We start from the raw sequence: 18,556 nt of genomic DNA on the forward strand, positions 1-18,556 counted from the left end.
CTCTCTCTCTCTCTCTCTCTCTCTCTCTCTCTCTTCTCCCCTTTCAGCCCCAGTGCTCCTCTTGTTGAGGCGTTGCCATGGCAACGGCAGGGAGCCCACAGATTGGCTGCGTCCGTCTCGCTGAAAATTGCCAATCAGCCTCTCAGATCCTGCCTGAGAGGAGGAGGAGATTGTGTGAATATATTTTGATTAACAAAAGTGGAAGGGCACTTAGGAGGGAGAGGAAAGGAGAAGAGGGGAGGGGGGGGGGGGTTGTCAGAAAATATGATGTTAGTAAGGGAAGGGTCTAAGAGAAAATGTCTCGCTGGATAGAATGTACTCTGCAATCCCTTATTTTGTGCTGAAGCCCAGAGAGCAAACACTATTACACACAAAGAGAAGGAATATTGACTCTGAATACGATTGAATAGGCGATGTTAACAATTTGGTAGTATGGCCTTTGTTTGAATTTCCACAATAACCAGGAAGAGTGAATGTAGGCATTAAGGACTGGAGATGAGACACTGATCAGTCCTGTTTAGAGGACGATACTGATGATCTTTCAGCTCAGATTCGTCTCATACTATTTTGTCAGATACATTTCGGTGATGAAAGGTTTATTTTTTCCCTGTCGCTGTGGTGACACTGTCCGAAGAGGAAGGCATTCACAAATGTAGAAAAACACATTTGGGCATGTGGTTGGCATAAAAAAAAGGGTTGTAAATATAAATGGTGCGAAAAAATGTCACCAAAGAATATGCTCCAGCTGTAGGAAACCAACGGCGGCAGTAAATAAACAAAACATCATTGAATACTCCAAGAAGTGCATTCATGTTTGCTGCTCTGTAATCAAATAAACCTGATTATTATTGCGCTCCAGCTCCTGCATGTAGTCAATAAAATGTTTCTATAACTGTGGCTTTATGCTCTCTCCCTCCCTCTCTCTCCCTCCCTCTCTCTCCCATCCTGTAGACTTTACCAATTTCAGACTAATGACAGGTTTTATGTCCTAAATGCTTTATGGCTTCGGTGAAAAATAGTCCTACATCAGGTCCCTCTCTCAATATTTTTAAAAGTTTAACCAATTACAATCTGACATTTTAACTAGTTCCCTTTTCATTTTTAATACTTGCGTCGCGTCAAAGTCTTTGTTAAACTAATAAATTAGATAATGATGAACAGTTTTTATTGAAATGACAAGCAATGAAAGTGGACATGTCTTTTTTTAAATGACAAAATTAAAATGTCCTCTTAAATAACCGTCCGCGAAGCGTTCTGAAGATGGCACAGGCCCAGCGCGTCCATTTGGCATCACTTTGACGTTTTATTACACCGTCAAGCGAAGCATCATTTTTGTAAAAAAAATAACAAATAAATAAATAAAAAGGAGCAGCAGCTGTCTGATGAGGTGTTGCTCACCAGTAATAGCTCATTGTCTTTACCCGTCTCCGTCACTTCCTTTTGTAAAGACAATATTTTCTATATCATTGTGAAAGCAATGCATGTTGTCCTGCAGGTCTGACTGAGTCACACGTCTGCAGGCCTCCTCGACACTGCAGCATCAGCAAAAGATCTCTTGTGAATACATAACTCATCAAACTTGCATATATTTTAAAGTGCGCTTTGAGCACTTACGATACTTGTTCTGCTTCCCTCCATTCTAGAGAGAAATATTATAACATATTTTTTTACTCCATTATATTTGGCATTTATAGTAATCTGCCCCTTTGCTGTTTCAGAATTGACTTTTCTTTTAAAAGCAGGGCTTTTGGAGTATTTTTACACTGCTGGGTTTTCACTTGGTCTCACTTTTACTTAGTTTTTTGTTACAGAAAGAGCATGTTAATACAATTAACAGAAAATAACAACATACAGGAGAACAATTGTAAAAAAAACAACAGCAACAACAACAACAAATTAAAAAACATATCCAGTCCATGGTCACTGTCTTAACAATGCATTTACATTTACATTTAGGGCTTTTGTCCAAAGTGACTTACAATAAGTACATTTGTCGAAAGAAAGAAACCACAACATATCATTGCTGATAACGTAAGAGCGAAAAAATAGAAACACGTGTTTGGTCCTCACTGAGTAAAGTAGTAGCTGTTCAGCAAACATACCTGAAGAACAACAGTGCTATGATCAAAGTGCTATAGGTAAGAAAATAGTGCTATTTTATTTTTATTTTTTATTTTTGAGGGGGGGGGGGAGTTGAAGTGGGTCATGCTATGTAGAGTCGAGGTGAAGTCTGAACAGGTGAGTCTTCAGCCTTTTTCGGAAGATGGCAAATGACTCTGCCGTCCTGACATTAGTCGGGAGTTCGTTCCACCACTGAGGCGCCAGAACTAAGAAGAGTCTGGACTTTGCTGAGCGACATTTGTTTGATTTCAGCGATGGTGGAACCAGCCGGCCAGCTGAAGTAGAGGAGTGAAGTGCTCGCTTCGGGGCATGAGGTTTGACCAGTGTTTGAAGGTAGATGGGTGCCGTTCCATTGATGGCCCTGAAGGCCAGTGTCATCGTCTTGAATTGGATGCGTGCTGCAACAGGGAGCCAGTGGAGGTCACGGAGGAGGGGGGGTCACATGGGAGAATTTGGATTGAAGATAAGACGTGCTGCAGCGTTCTGGATACGCTGCAATGGTTTAATCGCAGAGGCCGGGAGTCCAGCCAGGAGAGAGTTGCAGTAGTCAAGGCGGGAGATGACCAGTGCTTGGACCAGGAGTTGCGTTGCGTTGCGATGCAGGGTTTCTATCTTTGTATTTTTTAGCTGGTGTCTTTGCAGATAATAACTAAGGATCTAAAAAAACCTCTTCCACTGCTGCCCACAATGTGCATGCAGCTGTATATTTTATATGTGCATGCAGCTATTATAAATGTGCATGCAGCTGTGGACATTCTGCTGCAGTGTGCATCATCACAGACAGATGGCAGTAAATTATTGAGGGAGGAGAGGTTTGACTGGTTTTAATGTACGGTCAGAAACAGTAGGGGTCTCTGTCTCTCCATACAGAGAAATCACAAAGAGAGCATTGGTGCTCAGTGGAGGGGGGGGGCATTTAAGCTTTGATTGGCTCTGACCTAATTCAGAACAGGACATCCCACAATATTCAATACTCTTTCTTGTTTTTTTCTCTCTATCTTTTCTCTCTCTCCCTCTTAACACAAAAGGACTGGAGAGAGAGAGAGAGAGAGAGAGAGAGAGAGAGAGAGAGAGAGAGAGAGAGAGAGAGAGAGAGAGAGAGAAGAGGGCAAGAGATTAATACTAAGACTTGAGCTGAGCAATTCATATTCCAATTGGAGGAGCATGTTATCTATTTTCTCACACTCACTCATTGTGCTCCTCTTCCCTGAGAGGCGTTTTTGAACCAAAGCAGGATTCAGCAGGAATCAAACAGGACTTTCAAGGAACCCAACAATGGCCGACAACAGTCAACTGTAGAGGTACAGGAGCGTTTTCACCCTTTTGGCGCACAGAATCCAAAAGGGGAAACAACGGCGCAATCACTTTCACATCAACTCCTTCAATAACCAATGTCAAATATGTACAGAGGGACGGGGGGGTTGAGGCCGGAGCCGAGTCCTGTGTCATTGGAAAGTCATTCATCCGAGCTTAATCAATCTGGGTTGTTTGATTCAATTCAAACTGCCTCCCAGGCAGAAGAGGAGAGGAGGAGAGGGGCAGAAAATGACAGTCGAGCTGAGCTGACTCTTTCTAACTTTGACAAGGCCTCTCTCTCTCTCTCTCTCTCTCTCTCTCTCTCTTCTTTCATTCTCCGTCGTTCATCCTCCTCCTAGAGGCAGGAATTATAGGTGATCATTTCATGCTGAGGCATAGCTTGGATTTCTATTTTTTTTTTCCAGTCACCAGTATTTTTTTTAATATTATTGTTATTACTACTGTATGTCTTAAAGACCAGGTTAGGGTTATTAAATATGCCAAAGCGAATTGTATTTTTCGCTCAAGTAAGCTCCTTGGAAATATTCCATCAGGGCACCCTTTTATTCTTTCCAAATGTAGTTATGAATTTTAAAGTAGACTTGTATTACTGGAGGAGAGAGGTGTGTGATCAGAATACTGAGCAAAGCCCAGATTGGAATTCCTTGTTCTTGGAGCATTGAAAGGGAGACTGTAGCTGTCAACAGGAGGGGTAAAAAGAGAGGGAGAGGGGGAGAGAGAGAGTGTGTGTGAGAGAGAGAGAGAGAGAGAGGGGGGGGGGGGGGGGGGGTTAATACTGGCAGCTGGTGATGATGAGCGCACTTAAGTTTTTTTTTCTTTGTTTGTTTGAGGCAATGGAAATTGGCCAGATTGCTTTCAAAAAGGCATTACATCAAAACGTGGTGCAAAAATGAGTGCATAATACAATAGTTGATGAGGACATTACAATAAAAATGCACATTCTCATCACCTTCCATGTTTTCTAGGGTTAAAATGGTATCTCCCCCCCCCATAGCAACACCATCATATAGACATTCAGATCCAACACCATCATCTCATCCTGCCTTCATTTTTTTTAAATTGTATTTCATTTTTTTTAGGTATTCATGAGCATATGCTCCTGTGTGAAGTCCCCTGTCAATAAATATGCACAGTCTTAATTGTCCCCATCGTAATTAGACTGCAATTCTGTTCTTTTTGGCTCAGGTGTATGTTAAAGCTCTTTCTTTTGTTTGCAGCTTGGCACCTCTGATGATTTCCATGACAATCATTTGAGTGAGTGAGCGAGGGAGAGAGAGAGAGAGAGAGAGAGAGAGAGAGAGAGAGAGAGAGAGAGAGAGAGAGAGAGAGAGAGAGAGAGAGAGAGAGGGGAGGAGGTGAGAAACAGTTGCTGGAATAAAGCCCCATCTCAATCTGAATAGCTTATTAATAGAGCTGGTCCCAGGCAAACAGATGGCAGCTGCCAAAAACAAACACAGAAATCACAGAAATGAAAACCCTAATTCAATTAGGTGGGAAGCATTTCCTCATTGCAGCAGTTATTGAGCAGTTTCCATTAATTTGATAATCCTTTAAAAAAAAAACAACAACAAAAAAGCAAACATTAAAGTGTCTTTTCCCCCGAATGTTTCTCCTGTGTTTATTATCTGAGGCTGACAAACAGAAAAAGAAAGAGGCCGCTAGCGCGAACGCGTCTGTGAGGAAGAAAACAGGATTCAAGTCATTACTGGCTCGCGTTTAACAAATGCAATTAAAGTTAGTAATGAATGATACAATGGCAGAGTGTGTATGAATTTACGGTTTCCCAGATTAAAGTGTGTCCGCTGAATCAGCAAGTTAAGGTTCTGGGCTGTTTGCATTTGCATATTACTCTTTATGAGAGAGAAATTGTCACAATATAGTTTTTAACAAATAAGAGCATGTAAACGTAGAGGCTGTACACACTATTTATGCACTTAATCACTGTCAGCGCATGAAAACACAGGAACATCTCATGTAAGTAATAAATGGATAGTCTCCTGTTCATCAGCTAGACAGATTGATAGCTCTCTTACAAGAAAAAAAAAAAAAAAAAAAAAATCACAAATAAATGAATGAGTCAAATAGGCATGAAGATGCATCTAAATTGAAAAATGGGGCAGTTGAATATGGATGTGATATGATTAATTTCAAGCTGGTTGTATTAAACATTGTTTCGTAATGAAATGTCGTGATATGATGCGCCAGGATTCATAATTTTCCTCATGTTACATTCATCATAACACAAAATTGCCATTTATCGTTGAATGAAGCTAGTTTCAAGGTGGGAGAAGTGGGGCGCCGGCAAGTTCCGGCTGTAGCAACTTTCAGACTTTGAGACTTTGACTTTCTGGCAGGATACACTAGCTAGCTCAATCACTCGTCTCCAGAACTGTCGAGTTTCTTAGTGGCAGGAAAGCAAGGTGGAAGGACCGCAGGGTAAGCTAACGTTAGCTAGCTCAATCGGTTAGTTTCGGGAGCATTTTTCCACTCGAGTGCAACCTTCATTTATATCAATTAGACGTAGGCTACATAGTCTCGGTTGAATCAGAAAATGCAAACTCTGGATAAGCAGACACATGCCAAGAACCCCAAATTGACCCCGAAGGCTGAGACCCAGTTTACACATAGGAAAAAGGCATAAATCATGCGGTTTGGTCTTTCTTTTACACAAAAACGGAGGTGTGTACAGTTTATTTGGCTACTGACGCCCAAACGGAGGTGGGGAAATATTAGTTTCTGTAAATACCCAATGTGTCAATGTGGCCTGAGCTGTCGGTGTATGAATGTGTGTGAATGTAGATGTAGAATGTAGTGTAGAGCACATTGAGTGGCAAAAAAGACTAGAAACATCATATAAATGCAGGTCCATCACTCAAACCCAATTCACCCAATTGCCTCAGAAGCTATCTCTATTGCTATCTAAGTAGCACAAGCTAGCACAGGACTTTGATTCAGGTATCAACACACCCTCCTCTATTCCGTGCAAAAATAATACATTTTAACATACGTTCCTAAAAAATAAATAGTTTTATGATATATGAATATGAAACATCATGCCAACGACTTTGGATATGTCGACGGTTCGATCTTTCAGATCGCATCCTCTGGTGTTGGAAATATTACCAAACCTGTTGATGGAATGACATTTTTGAGCTTTCGTGGCGGACACAACAAAAAAAAGTGTATCACAGTTGGTAGCATTAAAAATGGTCACAAGATAGGTTATGTTTCAACCTCTGAGCCCCAAAAATCCAATAGAATTTCAGTTTCAAGGACTCTCTGGTGTACTTAAAGGGTCTGAAGTCTTCTTCCCCAATCTGCAAGGCTGACCTGCTCACAAAGCTTCCGTCCTTCTCTGTGGGAAGTCGGTTCATCGTTGAATAAGTCCTCTTTGGTGCAATTTCACCTGCTGTAACTGGCGAGATTCAAAGAATGGACAGGTAACATTGAGAAATGAGTTGAATGCTTTTAATGTAGAACTGATATTTATTTGTAAAAAAGCCCATGCATTGTCGCCGCTTGGCCTTCATCAAAGGCACCTGGAGCTCCCCACCAAGGATTTAGCCCTGCATGATCCTTTGAGTTTAATCAGTTACAATTCAATCCACATTTTTCGCCTCCTCCAAACCTTTTAAGTCAATTTCTTTTAAAACCAGACGGACTGATTGAAAACACTTTGGAGTGACAGAAAATATGATTACTTGGAGAGACAAGAAAAAAAAAGAAAACTCAAGAAATAGAAGGAATAGATTCTGGTTGTGTTTGATTCTAATGAATGCAGATGCACCTGACAAAAATAAAGCGTCCCTTGGGAAGAAAGAAAGTTTGTCTCACAGACATAAATGAAGAGTGATAGGGGCTTAAAGAGGGAATGATGTATTGGATTTGAAATATGAAAATTGCAAACAAGCACAAAGCACTCTGGATCCTGCAGGTACATAAACACTGATTGTTTAAAAAAAAAAGAGGAGAAATAGTGTGTCAGACACATTGGCGCCGCTTAAAGTGACTAAACAAGACAATCTACAATTGACTATTATGTTATATGTGCTTGTGAGAATATTTCAGAGATACAGAAAAGAAATCAGAGTTTATGAAAGTCTTGTTGGCGGCGTCGTACTTCATTCCAGAAGGTTGCGGAAGAACCGCAGGAAATAGTTTCCGAAATGAAATTCACAAAGATATCAAGTTTATCTTTGAAAAATGAGTATAAGCTAAACAGAGCAAAGCCAAAAAGGCAGTAAATGTTTGTAGCATTTAGCAGTGGCTAGCATATCAGTCAGCTGAGAGATTTGCATTGACAGCATTAGCATATGACAATGCAGTTAAAACCATTTAATCATTTATTTGACAAGACTTTTTATTACAAATCGCATCAATAATTTCAATGTAATCTCTTATAAAACGTTTATTGTCAAAGAAGAGATTTTTCAGGCTCTGGCCTTTTGCAGCATTCTCATTTTTCTTATTTTTTCTTTAACCTTCAATCATATGATACCATTTCTTTTCTTTAAGATCACATATGGTAAACCGTTTCCATCATGCCTGTTATTTATAAATGGTGTTGGGTGGTTCCTTTGTTCGTACTTCCTGAGTTCAACGGTTTCTGTTCTACTGCAGGAGACGATTAGAGATTCTGGGAGATATTTGGTTTTATGAGCGCTAATGTTGCACTCATGGCTTTCTATAGTCTTGTCAAAATATTGTTTCATTTTTGGTGTTGACCGTTTAATTTTTCCTACTTTGTATGTTGTCAAAATAATATTTTGCTCTAACAAAAGGGTCAATATGCATGTTTTTAAAAGCATATGGCCCATTACATGTCTCTAAAAGCTTGTTTTTTTATTTGCTGCTCTAGAAATCATTAGTTGTAGTTCATTGCCATGTGTGAATTTAGACAGTAGAACATCTCATAATTCATAAGGTAAACAGAAAACAACACCATAAAAATAACTGTTCCATGCTTTTATTTTCCTAAAAAAAAATTAGGTTTTGACAATGAAATGAGCAAACTGTGTTTATCAAAGTGTAAAAAATGCATTGTGAAGTTACATTTACTCTATGTTGGCACAACATGTTCCACAGCTTGGTTGCTATGGTGCTGATTTTTTAAAGAACACGGACCTTCTTTTCACCAACCAAATGTTCGGACTGTTATACAAACTGCCAAACATGTTGCACTATACTCAATTGAATCCTTTCCCAATCTCCTCCGCGAGCCTGTTTAAAAAAAGCACCACATGCCATGTGCATGACACAGCCCGAATACCTTACTATTTTGTATTTTCATAACAAGCGCTTTAATCCCAAACATCTGGACCAGAACCTTGTTACACTAACAGAGCCATTTCTCTCTTAACACCCCCCCCCCTTCTCTCTCTCTCTCTCTCTCTCTCTCTCTCTCTCTCTCTCTCTCTCTCTCTCTGTCTCTCTCTCCAACATGCAATTATTGGAGGATCTCAGGTGCAACGTGTGTGGGCGATATTGCTCAAATAGAGCAACTGCGGCATTTAACAAACATTTTGAAATGACTGCGTATGGCTGGTCCCGTTTTTGTGGCTTGGGTTGTGAGGTGATCCAGGGCATGAAGAGACCCGACTTTCACAGACGACTGCAGGCGTGTTGAGAAAATAGTTATGTGTGTGGTTCTCAATCTGACTCATCTCCACTTCAAGTCAAGACTTAAAGAAGTGCTGAGATGGAGACATGTGAGGCACTATTATTTTACCTCTTACTCAGTGAGCACAGTGGTTTCTCTTCAAGGATGTGGGCTGCTGCCCTGTACAGCCCACGGCCAAACGAGAGAGAGAGACAGAGAGACAGAGAGAGAGAAAGAGAGAGACTTCAAACTCGTCTTTCTCTTCTGGCCACCATTTGCTTAATGCTCTCTCTCTCTCTCTCTCTCTCTCAACCATGTGTCCATAAAGATCAAAGGTACAATATTTGACTGTTCACATCACCTTCTCTTCCGAGGAAGGCAGAAACATAAAAAAAGAAGAAATCTGATGGACATACGCAACTTCTGAAATAATACACATTCATTATAGAAAGAAAGAGAGCTTAAAAGGAAAGAAAATATGTAATTTATGTTATTTAAAGTCAAAATAGTAAATGTATCCAACATTTGAGTATGGCATTAACATCTGTGAGGCCACATGTTTTTGTGTGGAAGTCATTCCCTCAGAAAACGGTTGTATATGTCGTCTGTTGAAGCAGCATATTTACATTTATTGTTCGGCGGCGATTTCTGCTGGCCATATTAGTTTTGGCGGGAAGAGAGGAGGTAATGAGGGAGGAGGTCGGGGTGGATGGACGGGTCAATCAAATACAGAATGTTGCGTAACGTACTTACCTTAACATACGTAACCTAATAACGACCATATTTATTTTAACCAAAACGATGATCTTTTCCTAAACCTTATTACATTGTTTTGTTTCGATTCCCCATGTGCTCAAAACTACAACTGTTTCACAACGTACGCTTACTTTCAACCTGCTTTGTATTGATGATGTGGCAGGTGTGGGGAAATTAAATTAAATTATTTTTTTCTTTGTTTGTTGTTGCTTTACATTTTTATTTTAAATGTTTTAATTTTAGTTATTTCTTTTTATTTATTTATTTTCTCTCTTGACTTGAAACAACTGTCCTCTACATCTGGTTGATTTTTGTCCTGTCAATGTTGTCTTGTCTTACAATGAAAAAAAAAATGAAAAAAAAAAAAACTTGTCATGAGAACAAAATTAATTGACTCCCTAATGGTCTGATACTATTCAAATTGATACTATAGCAAAAGAAAGAAAAGGAAATGACAGGCATCACGAGCGAAAAGGCCGCTGAATGACGCCTTGTAACGATAGAAAATGGGGATATCAATTTTCCCTTTAAATCCTGTATCAAACACACTTCTTTTAAGACATTAAAAGAAGTGCCCTGATCCCTGAACTTTCCTTAACATAACCCAGCAATTTAGTTGCCTAAATCTAACCAACATACATAAATTGAGCAACTAACATAACTGATATCATGTATGTAACGTTAAAGGCAGAGTACGTAATTTGGAAAAACCACAGTGACTTTGAACGCATCGCCAAACTGAAAAAGTCCCACCCTGGACGGGGTTTTTGCAGTCCCGCCAGGGCCACAGATGAACATTTTATCTCAAAGCATTTGATTTATTAATTGCTATAGGTATGTTATGAGGATTTCAAGTAATATAAAAGAAAGTGTTTCTGAATAGAATCACCTACTCAACCTTTAACCAGTCTATTGGACGACCCTGCATAAGGAGTAAGTCATGTGGAAAACAATGACATCATGTTGGGAGTGAGAATGTGTTGGTATTTGCACCACTTGCCAGTTTGTTTAATTGTGATTTTGTGTGAAACACTTCTATAAAAGATTTACGATGTTGTGGATATAATGACCATGCGGAGTGTGTTTGATATTGAGACATTCAAATATAGTTTAAGCCACTCATAGAGAGAAATACTTCATCACCTGATGTTTCACAATGAGTCTCAAGGAAATGTAAAAAAAAGAAAAGAAATTGCAGGCCTGGTTCTTATAAAAGGTAATGCAACTTCTTGTATTATTTGTAATATTCGAAAAACAGGAAATGGACTAAATTTGGACACGATGGGCTGTGCCTGTGATCTGAGCTGATGGGGCTTAAACGCCGCATTACGTAGACATCTACAGGTGTGAAACCACAAGTGTACTTTGTGCCTCACAGGTTTATATATTGTCACACTTTGTCTTTTGTACATAGTCATTAGTATGTAAGCTGCTACTGTCATGTCAAATAGTGGCAATTTGTTACCGAAAACTTCGACAATGGCTGCGATGAAATAAGGCTTCCCACGGTGAAATTGTGTTCTTGTTGTTGCACTAATTCACTTTTTGCAGTACAATCAGCATTAACAAAAAAAAAAAAAAGAAACCTTAACTGATTCTGGTCACAAAGCGAAACCTATTTCTTGTTAAAACCACCCACATTTCCTGCTGCTTCTTGTTCCACCGCAGCACAAGTTGCAACTGAAATGCTACAGTATAGCTGATGTGTTACAGGCTCGGTGTGTGTGTGTGTGTGCGTGTGTGTTTTGTGTGCACAGACCTTTTGTTCACCCAATGCTCAAAGGACAGATAAGCTGCTACCTAGCTAGCATGTGTCACATGTGGTCAGATTCCCCCATGATCAAGTTCACACTCACACGGAAGGTGATGGTGCGTTCGCTTCCACCTCGACCTGCAAGCCAATACTGTTTGATTTTAAGTGTTTTTTAGAGAAAATGAAAGGCTCGGGTGGATCTCGCAAACCTGGTGGGGATGGAAACGTTTCCACCGTTGGCTGATCGACTCGAACGCTAACACACATACACACACATACATACACACACACACACACACACACACACACACACACACACACACATATATACACACACACGCACACATTGAGGACGACCTCAGAGTCGTCACGTACGTATGCTCAACCTGTTGTTCGTGCATGGTTGGATTTAAACAATCAGTTGCAGAAATAAATAGCGAAATAAATGATCACATTAAGCAGAACTTGTTTATCTCGCCGAGTCTAACATTGAAACTAAATATTTAATTATATTCTGACAAAGGTCTTTATTGTAAGTCACTTTGGATAAAAGCGTCTGCTTAATGCCCTAAATGTAAATGTAATTATAATTTATTAAATATCTTTAGGAGATGTTGAATCACCTCGGTGAAATAATAGGTTTGACTGCAAGATCCTCATGGACATAAGAAAATCTGTTCACTTATTACACGTACAGCCTCATGCACGTATCTAACCCATGCACAAGCTGGTTTAAACTCCATTTTGATTTGTATGTTATAGTAATAAGGGGCTGCCAGCACATACGAGAGAGCATATGTAGAAAAAAAAAGGAAATAAGATATTGTTAGCATGTATGCACGGATATATCTCCAGCTAGAGAGGCACCTGAACGCAGAGAGGGATAAATAAAAAGACATAAACAGATATTCACACAAACAAGATGACTGTGTACACACAAAAAAAAAGGCACACAGGCTGGCTGCGGCCCCTGAAAATCTCTTTTTATCTCCCGTCGTATTAAGAATGTATGGCTGTGATTTTCACATAATGTGTGTCATATCACAAAGTGGCAGGTTCTCCAATTGTCCAATAATGATCTATTTTCCAATTCAACACTATTGAGGAAGAGACGGCAGGAAGACGTAAAATGAATAAAACATTTGGAAATGGAGGGATCGTGACGGTTCCATTTCAATCTCTTCTTCTCTCTCAGAAAAGTCTCCCAAGAAAGACTTTGTGTGCAATTGGGGTAAAATCTACACTTGGACGGTTGCCTGATTTTTTGTGTGCACATTGCATTTCTCTGTTCTCTTTATCTCACACTAGACGCCTACGATGCACCACTTTCACAAGCAAAGCAAAACGTCTTCTTGCATCTGCTCTCTTGTTTGTTAAGATAGTTTACTGGCAATAGCCACGCTCCGTATCCGCGGCTAATTAGCTAATGCCATTGGAGATAAATATAAATATAGGACATGAATGTGACCCCCCCATTAAGTGCAAATACCCTGGAAGGTTCAGGAAGTTGGGGGTGTTGGTGGATTTTTATAAAACAACAATTATCATGTCTTTAATTAAAAAAAAAAAAAAAAAGGAAAAAGTTTGATCATCTCATTAAAGGGAGAAGAAAAAAAATATGCAGGGAAATGAAAAGGCATCAGGCGTGTGATCACTTTTAAACTTTTTTTTATTATGCAGGTTTGAAATAAAAGAAGCATTGTGACACAAACAAATGCTGCTGGCCGGGGGGAGAAAAGGGGGAGCAGCACCCAAAATGTAAAAAAATAAAATAAAATAAAAAGTCATCGTTGTGGTCATCATCATTTTTATCAAACCAAAAGGAAATGAAACAATAAAATAAGAATAAAAATACACCTCCATTGTAAGAAGCAAAAAAAGTGATCTACTTTCTTTCATAAATAAGAAAACCTGTCAAATGGCTGATGGGTAACTAGCGGAAACAATATATTGATAACCATTTAAAATATTTATCGTTACTGGCTTTACAAATAAAATAACTACAATTGGCAGGTTTTTTTTTTTTTTACACAACTTAAATTGTTATAGTTCTGTAACAACTAAAACTGAAATGATGCTACAGTAAAGAGATAAATACAGATGTCATTGTCAGCAAAAAAAAAAAAAATGCATTTCTGTTAATCACACAAAAAAAGTTAAAAAGATGAGATCAACACAACCAAACACCAAGTAGAAACTTATAAAAATCACTGTAATGTGGATGTGATGGCTCCATTCACATATTTCATTACTTCACTTGTGCATGTCGAGGAGACAAAAATTGACATTATGGTCAGAGAAAATAAGAAAAGGGAGGTGTGAGGGGGGAGGGGGGGATTTTGAGGCAATATCTTTTTTTCCCCTCTCTCTCCACCTGCAACATTATATCTCATAGCATTTCTTTTCTCTCTTTCTATCTCTGTCCTCTCTATCTCTCACCTGGCTCTTTCCATTTAATGATCCGCAGGACACATATTGTGTATTCAGTTTTAGATTGAACTTTATTGGAAAAAAAACACACCAGTGAGCACAGATTTAATGCAAGAACGAGGGTGTGAAATACTCCTCTGAAATCCAGCTGCACAAGGCTGTTAAAATTCACGAGAAAAGACTCGACGCCCGAACACTTTCTCGCACGCGAGTGTGTGTCCGTGCACGTACGCACATGCACGCTCAGCTTCACACGTCATGAATGGGGGGTACATTCTAACGTCCACACACACACACACACACACACACACACACACACACACGCACGCAAAAATGACCTTACATGAAATATTAAAGAAGAAACAAATCTATCTGGACTTCCAATTCCCAATTTGATTCCATAAAAGTGATATTTACAATCACACTGTGACCGCTCAGTAGACCTCAACAGGTCGTTAATATTAAAAAAAGACTCCTTTTTTCACGTTTTGTTTCTTTTTCCCCAACCCGACCCTTTTTTGTATCAATTTTCAGGCGCTTAAGCAAAGCTACCATAACATCAAAGCCTGCGCTGAACCTACTAGAAGTTAATATTTCTCTACAGTACAGGGCTTATTGGCAACAAAAAAAAGAGGAACAATTTTGCAAGCCAGAAATAAATAAAACAGCAACAACAACAACAACAAAAAGGAAATTAAAAATGATTAAAGAAGAGGAAGAGTATTTTTTCCCCCTTCCATTCCAAGCTGGATGGGGTCCCTCAGGGGACTTTGATGGTGACACAGAAGAGGAGTCTCTACAGTGGCCTTTATCAGAGAGGACACACGACTCAGAGAGGAGGGGAGGGGGGAGGGGCTTATAAGTGCTTGGCAAATTTTAAACAGCAAGAGGACTGCTAATACATTAAGTGGTACAGACAGCAGTCATCTAGTCAAACAACTCTGGTCACAAATTCTTCTAGAAACTGAGAAAATTAATAATTACATTGACAAAAAAAAAAAGGTGGTTGGTGGTGATTCGGGAGGTGGAATGTGTGTGCCAGGGTTTCTGTATGTGTGTGTTATTGTATGTTAAGTGTGAACTGTGTGTAAATGTGTGTGCATCAGAAGATGGTTGGGGGGGGGGGGTCGGGGTGAGGGGGGGTGAGAGTAGACTCCTCGGTGTCGTATTTGTCGACAGAGCATGATCTTCAGTTTCAGGTGAGGTAGAGTGGCTTGTCCCTGCCAATCATGCTGCCACTGGAGAGCAAAAACAACACAAGAAAACAAAAAAAAACAAAAAGCAGAAGCACAGGTTAGATTCCCAACAAAGACACGAGGTGTATTTTAAACAAACACATTTCAGGGCCACTACTTAAGCTGATACTCCCAGCTTCTAACCAAAAAATGAAACCAAACATGCCGACTATCTCCCCGTGCTGCAGGACTGCACCGCCTGCCAAACCGTTTAGTCCAATAGTAGTGAAAACTTGTGTAAGGAACAGCTGTTTTTTCTTTATTTTACCGCTTGTCTGACAAACACATGACAAGCTCTATTATCTCACCATTACCTCTCCAGCTGTCTCCTCGGTCTCACTGGAACGGAGCTGGCAATTTTCAACACTTCACATATTGTGAAAGCAGTGGGAGAGACGTCTGACAGGACTATGCTTGTTTCCAAGGGAGACATGGTCTAAGAGACTTCGATTGGACTCCATCTATCTGACAAAGTCAACCTGAAAAACTCTTGGAATTTATTTCTTTTTGTTAATTTTTACGTTAAGTAAATACTCCATTTGGTTTGAATGAATATGTGATTTCATGCTGTAGCCTATTTTTATGAAATGTCTTGTATCTTGTGTTCTTTACGATGGCGTATTAGGGCCACTCCAGGAAAAAATAATTAAAAATGGAGCCGAGAGAGGGGGGCAATATGCTGAGACAAAAAGTCGCACATTTACGAGATTATAAAGTGGCAAATTAACGAGTTTATAAAGTCATATATTTACGATGCTAACAACCGGCATCTATGCTAGCTAACTTCCCATGAATGTTGCATTTATTTTTCTAATTAATACATCACAACGTGTGACAAAGCCTCGTTAAGGTCCTTAGGGTGATGATGTTGATGGTTATTGTTGGTTTTTATTGGTATTTATTAAATTGTCATTTTATGCGTGTTTATTGATCGGCGATTGGGCTTAAATGCTAGCGGTAGTTTTCAGTTGTTGTCATAGCAACGGGAAACATTCGGTGTTAGCCGTTCAACTTTAGAAATCTTTTTCTAGTAGGCCTACCTCAAAATGAACAAGCCTCAAAAAAAAGGAGGCGAGAGAGGAGGGCAATATTCTGAGAAAAAAAGTTGCACATTTGCGAGTTTCTAAAGCAAAATCTCTCTCGCATCTGTTTTCTTTTGGCATATATTCACATAGTTCTTTACAATGTATTGTCCCGATGTTTTACGTCACTCTGTGTTTGAGGACTGCAGATGGAAATGAGCTCCTAGCTAAATCCGGCACATTTACACAAAGTGAGGTGTGTATGAGTGTTTCATTAATATGCATTGCCCTCCCCACATAAATTAAATGAAATACATTCAAAATGTCCTTCAAGACCATCAGATTTGTTGCAGTAACAAAAAGGTTAAAGTGTAAAACAGACTGTGGGGAGCAAATTAAAGAGTCTCCTCCGTCTCCACTGACCTGCAGTGGTTGCCACACTCCCGATTGCAGTATTCACTGTCCCAGTCATGACCCGGTCCAGGACCTGGACCAGGGCCCGGGGCTCCTGGAGACTGGGAACCCCCAATGCTCTTCTGATACTCTGACTGAAGGTGGGAGAAACCCTGGAGAAAGAAAGACAATGAAGCCAACATCTGAATGCATGAACTCGTCCTACAGCAGGAAGTGTGTGTTCGGTATGTTGGCGTACCTGCTGCCCGGGAGGCGGGGAGTGGAGGGAGGCCTGCAGCCCCATCTGGTGGGATTGGACCTGCTGCATGCGGATCGGCTGGTTCAGGAGCGAGCTCTGCTGCAGGGAGAGCTGCTGGTGGGGGTGAAGGGGTGGGCTGATCTGGAAGGAGGAAGGGGGAGAGGCACTAATGCTGGGCAGCATCTGCGATTGGCTGAGCGTCTGCGACAGGGCGTGGCGGGGGGCGTGTCCTGCGTAGCTCTGCAGGTCGGTGAGGGGGAAGGCCCCGGGCCCCAGGTAGGGCGACGACGGCTGTGGGGGAGGTGGCACACTGTACAGGGGTGTGTTGGCTGGCATCATATGTGGAGAAGCCTGGCTCGTTTGGCCACTTTTTGTCTCCACGGGGTCATTATATGTCTGGAGGAGACGGAGGAGAAGGAATATGCTTACAATCGTTACCATACCTCCGGCCTCGGATCTTAATTTTAGTCTCCAGGACCTGGACCAGATCCCGGTTCTCCTGGAGACTGGGAAACCCAATGCTCTTCTGATACTCTGACTGAAGGTGGCAGTTTTCACTGTGCAACGGGATTTTGTGTGCTTAACCGTTGGTTTGTTTACAACCTGATTGTTGGGCTATCATATCGCTCGTCCTGTCTGACTTTATTTAATCCAGGTCTCAGCTGTTTCTTTGTTATCTCTAGAAATGATGGACAAAGCTAAAAAGACACAAGTTTGCAATAAAGAGGAAGGGATCCTTCGTGGATAAATCAAGTGTTCAGTGAAATATTAACAGTGTGCACCTTGCTGGAGGGTTTATGTAATGGTTGGGACTTCCATATTTCACATATTGAAATCTGGAAGATTTGTAGCGTTTCTTCTTTGGTGTAAATTTGGTGGAAGCCAGCGGTATCGTGAGTGCGTTGTCCAAATTGCTTAATAATACGTACTAATAGTAGGAAGGCTTTCGGGCATTTTAAGTATGCAAATACAGTTTGATACTGTAGCTGATGGAGCTGATAGTCACGAAATTACAAAACTGTCCTACAATTATAACTCTCTCAGGGGAAAAGCAAAAATTAAAGCTAAATTTAAAGACAATTATTTTAGTAACGCTATGAATTAAATTGGAAAAATGGCACGATTCCTCAAATCAAGAAATTTGTGGTTGTAAACGGTAGTAGTTGTCACCTAGACTATTTATCGTAGCCATAGCGGCTAACACTATCCACTCCTCCCCCTCTTTTTATTTATTTATTCCCAACAAACCTCTGCCGATGCCGCGAGAGCCGACACGCACATTTATTCTGCAGGTTCTCTCCGTTGCTGTCTTTTATGAGACATATGAAATACATCCAGTGTTTCTCATTAACTGTCAGATGGGCCGGAGTGATGTGTGGTGGTCTGCTATTTAGTAATGGCTCACATCCATCCCTCTGAACCCCATGAAATAATCAATGGAACGGGATGGAGGGATGGATAAAAGAGGGGGTCACATATATTTGCAGGGTCAAGTGGAAAATGAAATACTAAAGAAACGTGTGCAGGGGGAGAAGGAAGGAGCGAGAGGACGGCTGTGATTTGTTTCACCTTATTTTAGTTAAAGGAGACGTTTTAAGGTGATGCATTGCGGTGCAATGATTTTACATCCATCAGAGGAAATGTATCTACAGCATTACGTGTTAAAAGACA

The 18,556-nt window shown here is 40.4% G+C and overlaps 1 protein-coding gene across 3 annotated transcripts in view; it reads right to left on the bottom strand.

Moving 5' to 3' along the window:
* Positions 1-13,197: 13,197 nt before the first annotated feature.
* The window catches only part of tox2 (TOX high mobility group box family member 2), an 87,931-nt gene continuing 82,572 nt past the window's right edge, over positions 13,198-18,556 (bottom strand). For all 3 annotated transcript variants that reach the window (XM_084020783.1, XM_084020782.1, XM_084020781.1), the window contains 3 exons: positions 16,886-17,281; positions 16,657-16,799; positions 13,198-15,214 (listed from right to left, as the gene is read on the bottom strand). In XM_084020783.1, coding sequence (XP_083876909.1) covers positions 15,172-15,214; positions 16,657-16,799; positions 16,886-17,281 — 582 coding nt within the window. In that variant the 3' untranslated portion in view covers positions 13,198-15,171. The remainder of the gene's footprint in view (positions 15,215-16,656; positions 16,800-16,885; positions 17,282-18,556) is intronic.

Source organism: Eutrigla gurnardus (genome assembly GCF_963514095.1).
Source record: "Eutrigla gurnardus genome assembly, chromosome: 2".
Taxonomy (NCBI): Eukaryota; Metazoa; Chordata; class Actinopteri; order Perciformes; family Triglidae; genus Eutrigla; species Eutrigla gurnardus.